We start from the raw sequence: 19,109 nt of genomic DNA, 5'->3' as shown, positions 1-19,109 counted from the left end.
TATCATAATTAATATTAAGATCAGAATAAGATAAAGAGTTATCTGCCTCTGTAATACCTCTCTCAATATTTTGAACTGTTGAATAATTGCTCACAAGTATTGAGTTATACTGAAGTTGTTTTATGCGTAATAACTAAATGACCTTATTTGAGTATCATACATCACCTTTCCGCTAAATAACATTGGTAACAAAAGCTGTCTTAGGTCTGTTTGCTCAACTATACGCTGATTTACCTTAGAAATGAATGCATAAAAGATGTTAAAAAAACTAGAGATTGCTTTTTTGAAAAAGCGCTAGTCTTCCCTATAGTGTGGTCGTAGCTAAGAAAAAAAATGATTGGCATGAAATTTGTAATATTGGACTGGAGACAAACCAACGTTGAAGTTTGGTTTGTTTACCCATATTAAATAGTGAACATCTACTGCGACCTTGACCTTTTACCTACTGATCTCAAAATCAATAGGGGTCATCTTCTAGTCATAAGCATCTTGCATACCAAGAATGAAGTTCCTGGGTGCAAGCGTTCTTTAGTCACTGAGCGGTAACCGTTTCTTCACCTCAAGATCATGGCGACCTTGACCTTTGACCTGATCTCAAAATCAATAGGGTTCATCAACTAGTCATGACCACCCAGCATACCAAGTATGAAGTTCCTAGATTCAATCGTTCTTTAGTTATCGAGCGGAATCTTTTTTCATCTCAAGGTCACGGTGACCTTGACCTTTGACCTATTGATCTTAAAATCAAAAGGATTCATCTTCTAGCCATGACAAACTGGCATATCAAATTAAAAGTTCTTGGGTACACGCTTTCTTAAGTTTTAAAGCAGAAACTATTGTTAAGCTTAATGTCACCGCCAACATATTGTTTTTTTTTACCTGGAGGTAACCGCGACCTTGACCTTTGACCTACTGATCACAAAATCAATAGTGGTCATTTACTAGTCATTACCATCCAGCGTACTACGTATGAAGTTAGTGGGTCTAAGCGGTCTGTTGTTATTGTGCGGAAACGAAGTGTGACGTACGGACAGACTGACTGACGGACAGGGCAAAAACATTATGTCTCTCCATGAATGGGGGAGACATAAAAATCAAAATCAATCAGAGGCTGAAATTTGTATTTGTGTTGATATAGAGTTATGTAACCTAATTGTTTAAAGGCCCTGAACAACTACTTAAAGTCCATTGAATAAATATTAGTTGTTCACGGCCATCACGCAATTAGTTTACTTAGCTGCATATTATTCTAAATCCAAATTATTCACCCCAGTATGACTCAGGATCTTATGTTAAAACAAAGTTTAAAGGTACACTGTGTCTGGTTCAAGTTTTTCGTCAAATTTGGCTTTTCACTTAGTACTTCATTGAGTTGACTTTATGCTGCACAAATTGTTGAAAGCCATTATAAAATAAGGTTACATAACTCCATATTAACCTATATACAAATTATGGCCATTGATGAACGTTAACATTTAATGGCAACTTGGGATTTCAACTCCTATATCAGATAATTAACACTATACAATACAATAATAACTATATACAAAATTCACTTACTGTTCTTTGTTAACCAGTTATATGTGGTGATCCTGTACAGGCAGTTTTAAGCAGCATTATGCCAGCTATCCAGTACAGATAACTGTAACTACATGTATATCATTGAAAGTCTACAATTTCTATTATATACAAAATTCCCTTACTGTTCTTTGTTAACCAGTCAGCTGAAGTGATCCTATACAGGCCATTTAGTGCAGCCTTTTGCCAGTTGGCCAGAACATCAACCTTCTCTTGAGTGTCTGCATAGTCTGAAATTGTCCGCATATCAGTATATACAATGCTCATACAGAATTTTACAACTTTTGATAATGATCAGCATTGTTTAACAAAATGATATATTGACTCCAAGTCCAAGTGCATTTATGTTTCATGCGATAAGTAAATCTTCCTCATTCAAGTTAAAAGTGGCACAATATAGGTTGTTACAAACATTTTTTTAATTAATGCATTATTAAGTTTTACTCATTTGTTTTTGATGACCAAAGACAGAAAAGCATGTGATTTGTGTACATATAATATAAGATGTTTTTGGGTGTTTTTCATTAAGGAACAAAAGGCTTTTATATTTTTCTATCTGTACCTAAATCATACGCCTTATCTTGGTTTGATCATTCAAGTCAAATAAGTAATAAACATAATACTGCATTCAAACTGAATTAATTTTCTTTTGGCATCAACCCTTTTTGTGGCCCTTTGACTGACAAGATAATCCTATCAGAGTTCACAAAAATTCATCTAGGCCCTAATTTCTGGAAACTTTTTAAGTTCCTAATAACAGGGTTAAGTTAAGCTCACCATTTTTTTCAATAGTTCGTGTAATATTTACTTCCTTACTTCTTTTTTTTCTTTAGGAACTTTCTTTATATCTTTATTATAATCACAATAAAACATTTTCATCTATCAAAATTCATGTTAAGCATATATTTTGGCTAATTGAAATAAGCTACTTAAGCCAGTTAAGCTTAAGAAGTTTCGAGAAATTGGGGCCTGTTTTTCAATAGTCGAATAAGGGGCATTACTTATTTAAGCCAGGGTTATGGTTCTTGCTAAAGATCCTGTCTAACTTAGTTATGTCAAATGGGATACTAAATTGTTTAAAAACAACAACAGCAGGAGTAACAAAACATGATTGATACCAAGAAAGTTTTCTGGACATGCACTGCTTTTACACCCAAGTAAAGCGGTCCTCTGTACTCTTCCATTGGTTTCCTCAGTGAAATAATCCCTCACGAGATTCAGACTTATGAAGGTTTTGTCTTTCGAGCCTTCTTTCACAACCTGTAAGGTTGCGTCAGCTTCTTCAATATTTACAGGGACTGAAAAAAGAATGTAGAAATAACCTCAAGCAAAGGTTAGAAAACTGCTACCCTAAAATTATACCCAACAAAATTACTAAGTGTAATTGACTAAAACATTTGTTTCACTTTTTTCCACCAAAACACTCACATAAACCACTAACTTAAAGTAAACTTTTGAAATATAATGTCCATTTCTTAATCAATTTTAATGTAGCAACATTCCATTTTTTGTCGTTTGTTAAAAGTCAGTTGCTGAATATATTTATTCGAGTCCCTTATATAATTTTATTTACGCAAAGATCTGTTATGACCTCTATTCTTGTCTATTATTATACATGGGTTTAATCAATATTCCATTTCTCATGATCATCACAATTTTTATGACATTATGTATTACAAACTGACTACATTTAAAACTCAAAAGTTCATTTTCACTGCATTTTTTTTAGCGTGAGGCCACTATTTTTATCTGCCCGATCGATCATATGGTCATTGGGCACTCCTCATGGGACCTTACACTGTTCAAATTCTTGATGATAAGGTTTATGCTTGAATGGTGTCCACTCATTGGCTCCGTATATACAAAAGAATATTTTTAATGAGTATTTTGAAATGTAAACATTTTTGCTATGCGATGAAGACACCGACAATATGAAAATATTAGACAATCAAAATACTCTGACTTTATATTTTTGCAAAAACAGATGACCTAATTTAAAAAAAGAAAGACAAAAAATGCTAAAATACTATGTTACATAAATTTTATTCTGTGACTGTATTCATACATTTTTTAACAACGAATATCTTCGATACCCTGTATTTTTCAAATGTATTTGCATGCCTGTATTATGTGCATCATTTTCTTGCTTTTTTACATCTTACAAAAAAGATTTGTTTTGCTGAGTTGAAAATATTCACTAAGATGCTTTATGAATACAGCCCCAGATATTAAGAAAAGTTATGAATAAAACATGATATTCAATATTCATAAAAAAAATTATACTTTTCAGATCGAGTAACATTCAAAGTTCTTTTGTATTTTTTATAAATGACCAAAATGTATGTAAATGATAAGAGAATAAAATTGAAATTGTGGAAGCAAAACATGAAAACAGAAACTATGTAATCACAATTCAGCCACTCACATCCAGCTGGGGCCATTTCGTTGATCGTCATCTTCACCCCAATATTATCTGTACTCTTAGTGTTTACAGCATACACCTGTATATGTAATAAATATGTTGATTTTTTTTATAAGGCTGTAGGACGCTTAAGGCCTGCAGACTTTTATAACCGTATCTCGGAAATTGCATCGGCAGAACGACATATCATTTTAAACTTTTGGCGAATTAATGCACGCACGGGCGTATCAACCCCAGCGCAGTTAGAACTGCGTTGGTCAACGACCTAGTTTACAATTACATCGAAAATTCCTAGTAAGCAATCTGCTTCAATAGCTACGGACTGCGTTCTGCATATTAATTAGCTAGCTTAAAGTAGCTTAAAGTAGCGCTGTAAGGAATTTTCACTTAATGTATGCGGTTAATTTTGTTCGAATAAGATGCGTTTTGCGTAATATAACGCAATTAAAATTGTACAAAAGCAATTATATCAATATCAGCAAGTTACAGAACGCAAAATAAAAAGCATTATCTGCAAAAAGTTTCAAAATGAACGCTTACTGAATCGAATAAATACATGTATTATATACCTATGTTTAGATCTTGCTGCGGCCGAGGACCGAACATATTTACAGGTACATTGTACTTAAGAATAGAATCTGGGTAATCGCATTCGGACTGCTTTATACCCCGGAAATAAACTCTGCAAACTCGTTAAAACCCGGAAAAAATGGATCATATCTATATGATGCAATTAAATGCTAATTAGGCGTAAGATATCAAACCATAATGTTTTGAAAGAAATTTTAATCTTTATTTTATCCTACAATCAGTTTATTTTTGGAGATGGAAGTTCATTCATAAGAATATTTTCTATGTTTTAAATTGCTAACCAGTACTAAATGCATATTATACACTTTTACCATTCAAATCAAATCAGGTCAAGCGTTTACAGGCCGTCGGCCTGCTACAATTTGTGTCATAGTCATGTTATGCCGAATGACACTAAAAGTGTGTGAATAGTTATCAGTTTGTCTTAGTAATTTCAGAACAAAGTGTTGATCATGTAGCATAATGCAAATGCATATTTAAGAAACATTAATATAAATGAGTAGTCATTTGTTCATTTTGTTACATAGGTTGAGGGCATTATTAAGATGCATGTACATCAAACATACAGGGAATAAATAGTATCCGGGTGATTCGATCCAGAGGTATTTGTCGTTGTAGACGGAAGCCTTAAACATAAACCTTATTAATATGTTCAATGCATTTTGTTGGGATGCATTTGGTTACGCTGGCATAACCTGGACGTAAATTAAATACGCCTAAGTCAAGTTTGAAGTGTAGAGTATATTTTACTAAATATTCCTAAATGCTTTATTAGTGGCAGAGCATTGTTTATAAAACCAAAGCTCCAGATAAGGTTTAATATGATATTAAGAATTACTCCATACCTTATAAGTAACCATTTGGCGTATTCCACATTTCAAATGACTTATACTACATGATCTAATTGAGAATCAACATAAAACTTGCGAAGGAAATTATGAGCGAGCATATACTATCTTTAGAATTTTATGTTAATAATTATAGTTAACAATTTCATGACTATACTCACAAAACGTTGCAGACCGAAAGCCATTCAACGCTTTAAGCGCTTTGATTTAAACTAGAGCTATCTCATAACTCAGGTGATAACTAAACCTGCTTTCTGCCTAAACACAGGATGTTATTGAATGACTCGGGCGAATATTGAAATAAGAATCACTATAAAATGAATAAATTATATAGAGGAAAGAAATTCTTAATGGCCACAAGGTCAATATTACTGTTTTAAAGCCACTGTTTTGTGCACTGATGCATAAAAACTGGTTTTAAATTCGCCGATTCAATTCGTTACAGAAACCCTAAAATTCGGTTCGATTCGCATATTAAATATGCATGCCACAAAATGAGCCATTGTATCCGCATTCTAAACATGTCGATGTTTGTTAAGCGGCATTTGATTGTTTAATAATTAATCTGGAATCCAATCAATAATATATTTTCATTCTTACTAGTTACCAGTACCATGGCATCTCCCTTATTAAAAGATGCTCCTAAAAAAACTTAAATCAAGAGTGTGGGCACATTTCGTCTCTGCGACAAAAAGCAACATGTAAAATTTATTTCGATGACGTAAGTTATCCAAAGTACGGCAGCTCAACTTATCTCATGATGCATCATTTAAAAAGGAAACTCCATCTATGTGTTCAAAATTTGAGTCTGTCAAATCATATAATTGCACATGTACAGAAAAACACCACATATTTATAACATGTTTTGTTATTCATTTAAATATTATCAACAGTTTTTGTTATAAGTATGTTTTGTTTTGTTATTTAACTTTGTAAACAGAAAGTTTTGTTAATTATAATTTGTTCGATAAAACACTGTCCTAGTTTTTCATAAATGCAAGGATTTAACAACCTTTAAATATACAACTTTATATTAAATAGGAACAATAAGTAAAACATGAATTGAATCGAAAACAAATCGAATCAACATGTCTGTTATTGGACTTGAATCAAATCGTAAATCGTTGCAGCTCTACTACTACAACCCATGGTGGTGGTAGTGTGTTCCTTAAAGAATCAGAATGATATCTCTTAAACTTTGGGATAAGTTCACTCCACAAACGCTGATGTGGCCAAAAGTGTAAAACAATCAACATGTATGAGCACACAACTCTGAGACAAATGGCTGTATGTCACATATATTAAGCACTACTATCCATTATTGTGGTAATGTGCAGACTGCCATTTTATTATGCCACTCAATCTTACCTCAAAATGGTATGTTGATTCAGGTATCACATCAAACTCTTGACTGTAAAATCCGTCGCCAGTTTCCGACGTGAAGGACATTGTCTTTAACTCTCCGCCAACCTTAAACAAGAAAATCTCATATTCTATTATCATTATCATTTAACATCAGGACTAAATTATACTCTGTATGTATCATTTAATTTACAAGAGTTAGAAAATCACTCATTAAGCTTATTTTTATTATTATTTTAACATTCTTAAATCATCAAAAATGCAATCATGTAAAGTAAAAATCCTATATGCGACCACCCCGTTTTCACGACCAACCGGCTAATAAGACCGATTTATTTTCAGACCCGATCTTTTTCCTCTATAATTCAATGGTTGTAAACCCCGAAAGAACGGGCAGCCCATTATTCAGTAATATGACCGCTTAATCCAGCCCCTTTTAATTAATCACATGTTTAATTGATCCATTTACGCGACCGCAGGCAATTTGTTGATAGGTACTAAACATGTTTGTGTTCACACCTCGATTGACACGCAATACAAAAAAGTTTACAACCCCTGTCCTGGTTTTAGGATAATCACCGACCACTTTACGACAACACATAAGTAGCCGCTTTGCGATAGAGATCAAGATTAGAGTAAAAAACACGGAAGTGTTTGATAATTGATGGGTTTTTGATTGATTTAATGTTTTTGATTAGATTTTCGGGGAGTCACTTACTGTGAAAATATAATTACAGGACATTGAAACTGTGTTGTTTTAATAGATGTTATTCTTTGAAAAAATTATGATTCAAATTAAAAATGACTTTTACTGTATTGCAGAGCAAGTGTTTAAAGTTAACATTACATACTACATTATCGACCAAAGTCATCCAAACTTACCCCCGAATTAGTTGCTATGTTTCCAACATTGTGTTTCAGCACATATTCCTTTATATCACTATTGCGCTCCAACAACGAAGGAGCTTTCCAGCGGATTGTCATTTTGTGAAAATTGTCGGACCGCTGCTCAGCCTTAACTGCTTCAAAGTCAGTTACTGCTCCAGGCGCTGAAGTAATATTTGTGATTAAATAATTTTAACAATACTAGCTGATAATGTTGCATGGACCCTACCGGCTCTACCTTAAATGAGCTCCCTGAAGAAAATATCAGCACTTTTTTCAGTCAAATGAATGGCAACACTTGACAATCATTGAAACCAGAGATATTGGCCTTGCATGTGTTCATTTGAATATCTTGAACATTTAAACAATATAACAAAAAATACAGATTTGAATGCGTCAATGCAGCTGGTAACAATATCAAGGCTTATGTAGAACATTAATGAAAAAGCGTTGAAGAACAGACAAGCTAAATATTATATTTTGCAAAGGCTCATTCCTAGATTTGTATCTGTGATTGTTCTTGCTAAATCGAGTGAAAATTGCAGACTAAATGCTGGAGATTTCGTGGTTTCTGAATGAAGATTGGATACCAAATGATAAATATATGGGTATGAACTGTTTATTGGAGAAAATGGAGCAAGTTTACAAGCTATCAAAATGATATTATTTTTCAAACTTCAATCAACCTTTCTAGCTTAACCAGATAAGGTGGAGGTCGATCTACAACAATTTCATTGAAACATGTGTACAAAAAGGGTTTAAAAATATTAAACAGGATATAAATATTTTACTTACCTGAATGCAGAGTCCTATATTTTTGTGTAATATCTGATGTTTTAGCACAACCTACATTAGTTATTGCTTTGACACTCACAGTATAGTTCCAATACTCTTCTAGTCCATCAGCAATCCAACTGTTGTTTAAGTAACCTGTTTAATGTAGAGATTATTGAATAAAAATGTATATCTCGGATAAGACACATCATTCAGCTCAAGTTAAACAAAACAGGCAATATTACATTATTAAGTTACTTTTGTAATACATGTATGTAAAAAAACTATACTTACTTAGGAATTTGTTCCTTGGCATGCTCCTCTTCATTTAATTTAAGGTATTGTAATGCACAGTACTAGTATTAAGGGGGGTTATGAAAAAAATCAATCATAAACAGAAATACTTAAAAGGGTCTGTCTTACAAAAGATATTTGACTCAATAATATCCTATTATGTAGTGGATAATCTTGCTTGTTTACCAGTAACATTATATTTTTTGGAGTCTGCTCCCATGTCGGCAGTAAGGATCACCGTGTACGTGACTTGGCCCGGCCTTGGTCCTATCAGACTCCACGAAACATTGAAAGACGTCTTTCCTATATCAACCACTGGCTTAACAACTGGTGGAGCTTGGGGCTCTTCAAGTAAATGCAAATCGATATAAATATATTTTTTTAATTAGTCTTCAACTGGTATGTCTTAAACCCTTTTAAGGAACTAGACACCATGATACAACTGCAAGAAAAAAAGAGTAAAAAAAATACATTAAATTGGTGTCATAATGTATAACTCAATATTTACACCTCAACTTCCATTCCTTAAATGAACTGCCTTTTGGCAATTGCGTTCATCAATCGATGAACGCAACATCTTCGGATATGTGCGGATCGTAATTCATTGCATAACAATATACATGAAAGCTATTGATCTTGTTATTGGTTGTATTGTGTCTGCAGGTCCCGTAAAATATAGATCAACATTTTTAAAAGTGTTACTTTATTATATTTTAAATATATTGGTACCAGAAGTATTTCAATTTTACGTTATAAAGTGATTTCAAGTGGTTGATCTTTTCCCGCGTTAATGTGACGTCATTTGAAAAAAATGTTTCCTGCTATAGTCGGGTCGTTCTATTTACCGAATGGGTAAGAACGGGTTACTGAAAGGTTTTCTTAAATGAAATGAAGTATTTTTTTAACAATTCTTGAATGAAATAATGAACTATTGTTGTAAATATAAGGAATGCATTGCAGGGTTGATGTCATTATCGGAGATAGAACGCAATTGGGTTGGTCAAACCCCGCAATTCATTCCTTAATTAAATCTTAATTACTGATAATATTATATCGCTAACAAAACATGTGTCTTTTGCAGTTTTTGCATATTTTCCCATTTCCCATTTCAAAATTTACTGGGTTTGTCTAGCACGTAAATCCAAGTCAATTTAAAAATAACCTTGGTATATTATCTGCACTTTATCACATGACCTTCACAGGTTAAATATACACACTATAAACTTGAAAACCATTATGCGCTATTTTTAAACAGATAAAGTCAGCTGAGACAACGACAACATATTCTTTAATCGTGTAAAAATAATGTATTATCGGCCTCATACTAGCTCGTATTTGTAATTAAATACTTAAATGAAAATACCCTGTATTTGCTTAGTTTAGGACTATCTGGTGTCTAGTCCTTTTAAGATTTACATTTGAAAAGAGTGGTGTTCATTTAATAAAAAAGCCTATTATTTAGCGAGATAATATACATAAAGTAACAACATTACATTTAGCAGAAAACATTTCAAAAGTATAATACATCCTACACAAATGTACATAAAGATACATATCGTAGAAAAATGCTTAACTTACTTCTTCATGCATAAAAATGTTCAATCAGTTGTTAATAAAATACCATAGAACCAGAACTGTGTTCATAGGACACAGCTGCCTCTGCAATCATTGATTTGCAACATGAATGCCTTTTTTGAAGTAAGTTCTGTCATTATAAAGTCATTGTGCTGAGATAATGTCATTTTTTTTTTTTTTAAATGAAAATAAAATGACCAAAATGATTGTATGCAGCGAAACCCCATCTTTAATGATCAACGACATATATTTCTGTGACACTCTGTTTGAGGAGTTCAACTGACTATATTTGTTTAACTTTACTTTTAAAAGACAAAGAAATGACACATATCATAAGACTCCTTAAAATGTTCAAAGCACAAAAGTCTTCATTCTCAATCATCACTGCACAAGATGCCTGGCCATAAACTGGTTAAACTTTGAAAATAAAATAATGAAGGGCCTAAATTTCTAGTAAACAATGTACTGATATTAGTGAAACATTATGCCTTCTTAATACTGCTTTATCAGAAATATTGTTTATGGTTCCATATTTTTTTTGAAAATGAATACAAACATTTCAAACTTTGACAGTGACCTTTTCCTTTGAACCAAAGTTTTCCCAAGAGTGTTGACTGTAACATTTGACCTCACAAACAATAAGTTTGTTGTACTGTCTAAAGGCAACCTACCATTGAAGTTTCATGGTTCAAACAGTTCTTGAGTTATTATGTGGACAAGACATGAATCGGATCTAATGAACGACCAACCTACATTTCCAAACCTATATTCCCATTTTTTGTTCAAAGGAGGGCATAAAAAGAACTCAGCACAAAATACATTCTTCATTATCATAATATGCTGAATCAAGATACATAGAAAAATTGTCAAAGTGCCATAATTGTGGTCAAAACAGTCACAGCACAAACTACATCCTTCATACACTACCAACCACGCGTATTTTGCAAAATACATGTTGCCTTCGCAGAAAATTTGCATTTTCGCAGTAAATTTCAGTGATATATTACGCTGTAGCCAGCGTGGTGGTACACATATCACTACGTTCATCTGCTGCTACCGTGTACGACTTCCGAAATACATGCACACGAGTACAAAAAAAGATTATAATTTGTTAAGTGGGAGCAGAATGGCTTTCAACCAATTGCAAGGGTAAACAATTTCATCCCACACACTTGCTAATTAGGTCGCAGGAATATTGAGTGTTGGTTAAATCATTTTCAGAAATAAGTTAATTTCTACTTAGATATTCTGCCAAGACTTAAGGAAGATTTTGCCCCAGAAGCTCCGTTTGTTTTTCATGCGTCTTTGTTGGAAGAGCAGAGATCAGGTATTGTATATTGATTTTAAGTGTCAAAACTAATAAAACAAAAATGGATTTAGTTTTCATTTAAAATATTATCATTGCGCAAATTGTTTGATTTGTTATGTATGTTACTATTAATAGATTTCTGAAAGTCACTGTGGTCAAACACGCATTCAAAGTTCACAGCAGATAAGTTGCAGGCCTTCATGCCTCGTTTTCATGTGGAAAATCCCCTTCATGTCACCAGCTGTTTTTAATCACCAATAACAGATATCATATTATGATTAAATGCTACATATACACACAAGTTTAACCAAGCATTCAAAATTTAGATTAGTGTGAATATGTTGATGAAAGCGTCTGAAGACTTTCCCAGTTGCAAAGCATAATTTTTAAGAATCAAACTATTTCTTGAGTGTGACCCATAAGATTTGTATATTACTGGTTGAGTTCTTACGAACTTAATACAACTGACTAGAATTACATTTAAAGGGCTGGAAAAAAGAAACTGCCTTCAGAAATTGAGAACAGCTGCCTTAATTACCTTTAATTAACACCTTGCAATACTGCGTAAAGCGTTGACTTACCATGGGCGGGGGGAGGTAGGTAAATTATAGAAATAAACATGGCGTGCGATGTATATATCGCAAGGAATAGTGAAAAACAGATTAAAAAGATAGCGTCCGAGGTAAAGAACAATTGCATCAATTAGCAAATTCTGCAAAAAACACATGGTTGGCAGTGTACCATCATATCATGATGCTTGATCGTGTATGGATATTGGGTAGGGGGTGGGGGCATTATACAAAAATATTATACCTTCCTCTAGAGTCTTCATATTGATTGAAGCTGCATAACCTCTACCCTGAATTTGTACCACCGTCACAGAAACTGTGTAGTTTGTGTCAGGTAGGAGACTTTGAAACGTGTATGCTTTGTTTGCACGGATTACATCATGAGACTGGTCAATCTGTACTTGCAAATTTTGACCACAATGTGGCATGTCTATGTCCTGGAAAAAATAAATAAATAAAACTGTGTCTTGGAGCGCTCATGGAACAATTAAACGCCAACTTACGTCTGAAGTTTTCCAGTTGAAATAAAAGGGACACAATTCAACTTTACGTCTGAAGTTTTCCAGTTGAAATATAAGGGACACAATTCAACTATTATTGTAGCAAAAGTAATGTGCTTTGCTGTGTTTGAGTGTATTGTCTCTGACAACATGTGTACTATTTAAGCTTCATATGTATGACACCAAGACTATGACAGTACCTCATCTTTTTTCTTTGGAAATCATATTAGCTAACAAGAGCACTTGAAACGCTGACAAACATTCATCATTTCAATATTTATCTAAAACAAGAGGTCACATGCACAATATTTTCGCTGAAATATTTTAGTTTTGCCCACAGTTTTCATACCAACAATATTCTCCTCACGTCTGTCTGACCTAATAGAGTCACCCACTGAAGCCAGACACTGGGTACCCTTGATATCCCCGCAGTATTAAAATCAATCTTAACAGAGCCGCTAGTTATTTAAATGCAGAATGATTCTTTACCTTAACTAAACAAGAGCTTTAGTAAGACAGCGCGCTCGACTACACCCTTTGAATACAATAATGATGTAATATGTGCCTGTCAGAAGTAATAAAAAAAATATTAAAAAGTAGGGAAGAATCGCGATTTGAAAAAACCAGGTTTTTAATGATTGGCAGAAGAGATTCAGTTTCAACTGCTTTCATTTATTTTTTGTAACAGTGACCTTGATCCTAGTGGCCCCAAACACAATCCCATGGAAGTCCCCCATACACTTTTCCTACATATCAAGTTTGGTCACGTATGCCAACCATAACTGAAGTCATTCAGTACCAAACAGTAATCTATTTATAGTAACAGTGACCTTGACCCTAGTGGGCCAAAAGGCAATCCAATGAAAGCTCTCCATAAACTTGTCCTATATACAAGTTTGATCACACTATGTCAACCCTTACTCAAGTTATTCAGTACTAACCATATTTCTTTTTTTAGCAATAATGACCTTGACCTAGACAATAACTCTTGGGGCCCAAAACACAATCTTATAAAAGGTCTTTATAAACTCTTCATATATACCAAGTTTGGTCAAATATGTTGACCCTTACTTAAGTTATTCAATACCAACCATTTTTCTGTTATGAGTAGCCTCCCACCAGCCCGCCTGAACAATGACACAAGTCATTCTTGAATGACCTAAAGTCATTATTGAATGACTAGAAGTCATCATTGAATGACTTGTTTTCCCTTTGTGAAAACCTGGTAAAGAATTTAAAAATACGCCTGTGTAATAAGAATAGTTTGTATTAAGAGTTAAAATGGAGTTATGTAACCTTATTGTAAGACAATTGTCATTAATTGTGCAAAGAATCAAGTCAATTGAATAAAGGGTATAGATTTTTTTTATTAAAATCCCAACTTGCCCTAAAACTTTAACATAAGTCAATCAGGGGCCATAATTTGTATAAAGGATAATAAAGAGTAATGTAACCTCATTGTGTGATGATCCTGAACAAGTGTGTATAGTATTAAGTCATTTAAATGAAGGGTATAGAAGTTATTAATAAATATTCGAACCTGCCCTTAAACTTTAACCTAAGTTCCATAGTCAATCAGGGGCCATAATTTGTGTTAAGGATAATATGGAGTTATCTAACCTCATTATGTGATGGCACTGAACAACTGTGTGAAGTATTAAGTAAATTGAATGAAGGGTATTGGAGTTATAAGTGAAAATCCTAACTGGATGCCAACTCTAAGCGAGTTAGTATAGCCCTCCTATTCTTAGATTGTCAAGCTAAAAACAGTACACTGTGACTAACGAAGCAAAATATCAAAACATGCAACAATATTTAATGAGACAAAGTCACTCAAATGATGACAAATATAGCAATGGCTGATCATCATGACATTAGTGTGCCAGTTGGGTTTACAGAAGGCAATTTAAATGCCATGTCTACTTACCTTTTAACAAACACACTTACGTTGATGTCGCCAGTGGTGCAATTACTGCATCTCATAATGATTTCCTTGGCACACATACTGGCATCATTGTCTTGAAGTTGAACTATGTAACCAAGGTTTTCAGAGCTGTAGATATTGACTGGTTCAGACCAGGTGACAGAAAGTGCTCGGCTGGTTATGTTGTTTACAAAATTCAAGTTTTGCGGTTTGTCAGCCACTGAAAAGATTCATTGTAGCTACTTTAAATGTTAACATTTGAGCCACTGTATTATATTGGTACAGTAAAACTATGATGGCTCAAGCGACGCAGGGCCCGAGTAGGTCACAATCAATGTCATCAAAGCACAACATCGATATTTGTTAACAAAACTGTACACATGGTCCAAATTTCATTGCTGTAGCTTCATCAATAAGAAAAGAGGTCAAGAGGTCACAAACAAGGTCATCAAAGTACAAAATAAATATTTGTTGACAAAACAGTACACATGGTCCATATTTCATTGCTGTAGCGTCAAAAATCGAAATTAGGTAAAAAGGTCACAGTCAAGGTCACCTGAGGACAACATTGATGCTTGTTTGCAAAACTGTACACATGCTTCAAATTTCATTGATGTAGCTTCATATATAAGGAAGTAGGCCAAAAGGTCACAGTCAAGGTCATCAAAGAACAACATAAATATTTGTTTTCAAAACTGTACACATGGTCCAGAATTCACTACTGTAGCTTTACAAATAAGAAAGTAGGTCAAAAGGATTGGGACATATTAAGCTCCACAACAAATATCAAAAGGCCTTGTGGTTTGAATCAAGAAGATTTTGAAAAACATTCATATATAAGTCTCTAGGAAGCCCCGGTGCAGGGCCAGTTTTGACAAACCCCAGGGACATAATTTGAACCATCTTGGTAGAGTACCACTAAATAATGCCTTTTTGAAAAGAGCAAGAATCTTGGAACAGGGGTTTCAGACAAAAAAAAAATTCAAGCTTTTCCCTATATAAGTACAGTAAAACTGTGATCGACCGAGGACGCCATGGACCGAGCCAAAACCTCGAGGGAACCGATGTTTTGAACGACCCGAATTTCAATTTTCCAGTCTGTTATGAAATATCTTTCAGTGTATTTAAAGTTTGAATTCGTCAAACCAACTGTTTACTTAAAGAACCGATTATGTGTTGTGTTGTGGAAATCGCTTATATGTTCAAAGGCTGTCGTATACAAAATGTAAAATGTAAAAGATATATCGATAAACGAATAAATAAATAGAAATGTTTATTTTTACAAAATTGCCATATTGCAAAACAAAGTGACACGAAGGAATTCTTCTCGGAGACTCCGATGTTGAATCGATATGGTAGTGTTTATTCATATTTTTATTACTCATTTACATTTCTCACAATTAACTTCTCGTCATTAACAACTCATAACTATCTTCTCAAATGCCCTTATCAACTACTAATGGTCATGCGTAAACAGTGATAAATGGTTTTTCACACCGTATCAATTTACCTTTCAACTGTCATTGCAATTTTAACAACTTGCGAAAATTTTAACACCTAGCAACTGTTTGTTTATTTTGGAACACGCGTTTGGGAAAAAGTGAGAAATTATGACCTCGAGAGAGCCTTAAGGTTTTGTGCATGATTTGTGTACTTAGGACCGACTATATTGCTCGACTCCTCAACATATTTAGGTTTCGATGCAGCGTAGGTATATTTTATATGAAAATAGAAGAAAAATGTGCGGGACCAAGCTCCGACCTCGAGGGACCGCCGGTTCTCGAATGACCGCTTGTTCGAACGACCGCAGTTTTACTGTACGCCGACCTGTGAACCTCAGGGTGTGGCCAGTAGTGACCCCAAGGTCATGATTTGAACAAACGTTCACAACCAATTGTAACGAACGACAGACACTTCTGGTGTGACCAATGGAGCTAAAAATTAACCAACCTCAACTATAATTATGATCTCTTTTTAACAAGGGCAAGGTAGAGTACAACATAAAACCAACTGCACAACCAAAAATTAAGTTGTCTCTCTTTTATCCTAGACTTGGCTATAGACTTGGATAAAAATATCATTTTTGTTTTATATTTTCAAGTCATACATTGGTGGATCTGGCAGGTTTACAAAAGGAAACGAGCTCTTATAGATATCTAAAATCTGTACAAGTTTCATCCAGATAAAATCAAGACTGAAGACTGTATCGTGTTCACAAGCAATTTTTTACAGACACACTGATGCAAGGACGCACTGACGCACATACGACGTACACATTGTCATCGCATAAGCAATAAAAACAAACTATTTTGATGAAAACTGTTAAAATTGCAACATGAAATTAACTGATTTTAGTCTTAGATTTTCAAAATTATGTACAAAGGTGTATATCTGCCAGTTGTATTTCGGTGTTTGTTCATAAAATAAGCAAAATTAAACAAATTTGAACAACGTTTGAAAATATTGTTGCCAACTTCATATCTGTGAGCGAGTCCCATTAAAATAACTTACTTCTTGCCTTTGTTGTGCAAAATGTTTGCACTGCCCCGTACTCTGTAGACTTGTAGCCTTCATTCTGTGTGTACACCCGGAATACGTAGGCTGTACCTTAAAACAAGAAGAACAAGAAACGCCGCAATGCAACGAAACCAGGTTGTTAATGATTGACAGAAGAACTTCAGCCTGTGTCTGTTTTTCTATTTTTAGTAACAGTGACCTTGAACCCAAATGCAATCCATTGAAAGGTATCCATAAACTCTTCCTTTATAACAAGTTGTGTCAGGATATGTCAACCCTAACTTAAGTTATTCAGTTTCAACCATTTTTCTATGTTTAGTAACAGTGACCTTGATATTGAATCCAGGGACCCCAAACGCAATCCCATGAAAGATATTCATAAACTCTTCCTTTATACCTGGTTTGGTCAAGATATGTAGACCGGCCTGACTAAAATTATTCAGTTTCAACTGTTTTTTTATTTTTAGTAACAGTGACCTTGACCTTGACCCTAGGGATCCCAAACGCAATCCCATGAAAGGTACACATAAACTCTTTCCATAGACCAAGTTTGGTCAAGATATGTCGACCCTTACTAAAGTTATTCAGTTTCAAAGGTGAGTTTGACGCCGACCGGCCGCCCGCCGGCCCGCCCGTCCGCCCGCCCGAACAACGACGTTCGCCATTCTAATAACCAGGTTTCACTATGTGAAAACCTGGTTAACAAGAGATGTTTTTCAAACATTATGCCCCCCTGAGCGCCATGTGGTCAGGAATATTTGGACAATTGAATGAAGAATGCATGGACCAAATGACAGCTGATTTGGCATTTGATGCCTTTGAGGCCTTTTTGACCATTCAAAGTGTAATGATAGTAGGTAGAATTTTAAATCATGTTCAGATGATGACTGATATTTGCAGATAATCATGTATTCTCTTAGCACAGTCATCAAAATTAGACTTTTGGATGAACAAGCCCGAATTCTTATACTATTGCATGGTCTCTCTGACCTTGACCTTTGACCTGATGACCCTTTATGTTTGATGACCATAGGTCCTGGTATTAACTAGTTACCACTCGGACAAGCTTTGGTCTACCAACGAACAGACCGACCTACCGACTGACATGTGCAAAACAATATACCCCCTCTTCTTCAAAGGAGGGCATGAATATATAAACAAGAGATGTTTGTCAAACATTATGCCCCCCCCCCTCCTGAGTGCCATGTTGTCAGGATTATATGGACAATTGAATGAAATATGCATGGACCGAACTGACAGCTGATTTGTCACTGACATCTGATGCCGTTGAGGCAGTTTTAAGATTATCAACATTCAAAGTTTGAGGATAGAGTGTGTTGTGACCATGACCTTTGACTCTATGACCTCAAAATCCATAGGAGTCATCAACTGGTCACCAAAAATCTAAATGTCAATTTTGAGGGCCATGGATGCAGGCATTGACAAGTTATCATACAGAAAAGCTTTTTTCGTTCAAGGTTACTGTAACCTTGACCTTGGACCCGATGACCCCTAAAATCAAAAGGGGTGATCTACAGGTCAGACATATCACCAAGTCAAGTTTGAGGGCCATGGGTGCAGGCATTGTCGAATTATCACTTGAAACATTTTCCCATTTAAGGTCACTGTGAACTTGACCTTTGACCCAATGACCCCCAAAATCAATAGGGTTCATCTACGTGTCAGGCCCAACCTCCAAGGTAAGTTTGAGGGCCATGGGTGCAGGCATTGTTGAGTTAACACTCGAACAACATTTTACCATTCAAGGTCACTGTGACCTTGACCTTTGCCCCGATGAGCCCCAAAAACAATAGGGGTCAGCTACTGGTCAGGCCCAACCTCCAAGTCAAGTTTGAGGGCCATGGGTGCAGGTATTGTCGAGTTATCACATGGACAACTTTTTACCATTCAAGGTCACTGTGAACTTGACCTTTGGCCTGATGACCCCTAAATACAATAGG

At 34.8% G+C, this 19,109-nt stretch overlaps 1 protein-coding gene across 2 annotated transcripts in view; it reads right to left on the bottom strand.

Moving 5' to 3' along the window:
- LOC128237423 (phosphatidylinositol phosphatase PTPRQ-like) overlaps window positions 1–19,109 on the bottom strand; it is a 38,366-nt gene that overhangs the window by 8,913 nt on the left and 10,344 nt on the right. For both annotated transcript variants that reach the window (XM_052952952.1, XM_052952954.1), the window contains exons 6-15: window positions 17,143–17,238; window positions 14,655–14,851; window positions 12,452–12,644; window positions 8,941–9,099; window positions 8,482–8,616; window positions 7,684–7,850; window positions 6,808–6,909; window positions 4,004–4,079; window positions 2,697–2,876; window positions 1,704–1,808 (exon numbers count right to left, since the gene is read on the bottom strand). In XM_052952952.1, the coding sequence (XP_052808912.1) occupies window positions 1,704–1,808; window positions 2,697–2,876; window positions 4,004–4,079; window positions 6,808–6,909; window positions 7,684–7,850; window positions 8,482–8,616; window positions 8,941–9,099; window positions 12,452–12,644; window positions 14,655–14,851; window positions 17,143–17,238 (1,410 nt within the window). The remainder of the gene's footprint in view (window positions 1–1,703; window positions 1,809–2,696; window positions 2,877–4,003; window positions 4,080–6,807; window positions 6,910–7,683; window positions 7,851–8,481; window positions 8,617–8,940; window positions 9,100–12,451; window positions 12,645–14,654; window positions 14,852–17,142; window positions 17,239–19,109) is intronic.

The sequence above is a fragment of the Mya arenaria genome, chromosome 6 (assembly GCF_026914265.1).
Source record: "Mya arenaria isolate MELC-2E11 chromosome 6, ASM2691426v1".
In the NCBI taxonomy this organism is placed as follows: Eukaryota; Metazoa; Mollusca; class Bivalvia; order Myida; family Myidae; genus Mya; species Mya arenaria.
This window is presented reverse-complemented; position numbering and strand designations above follow the sequence as displayed.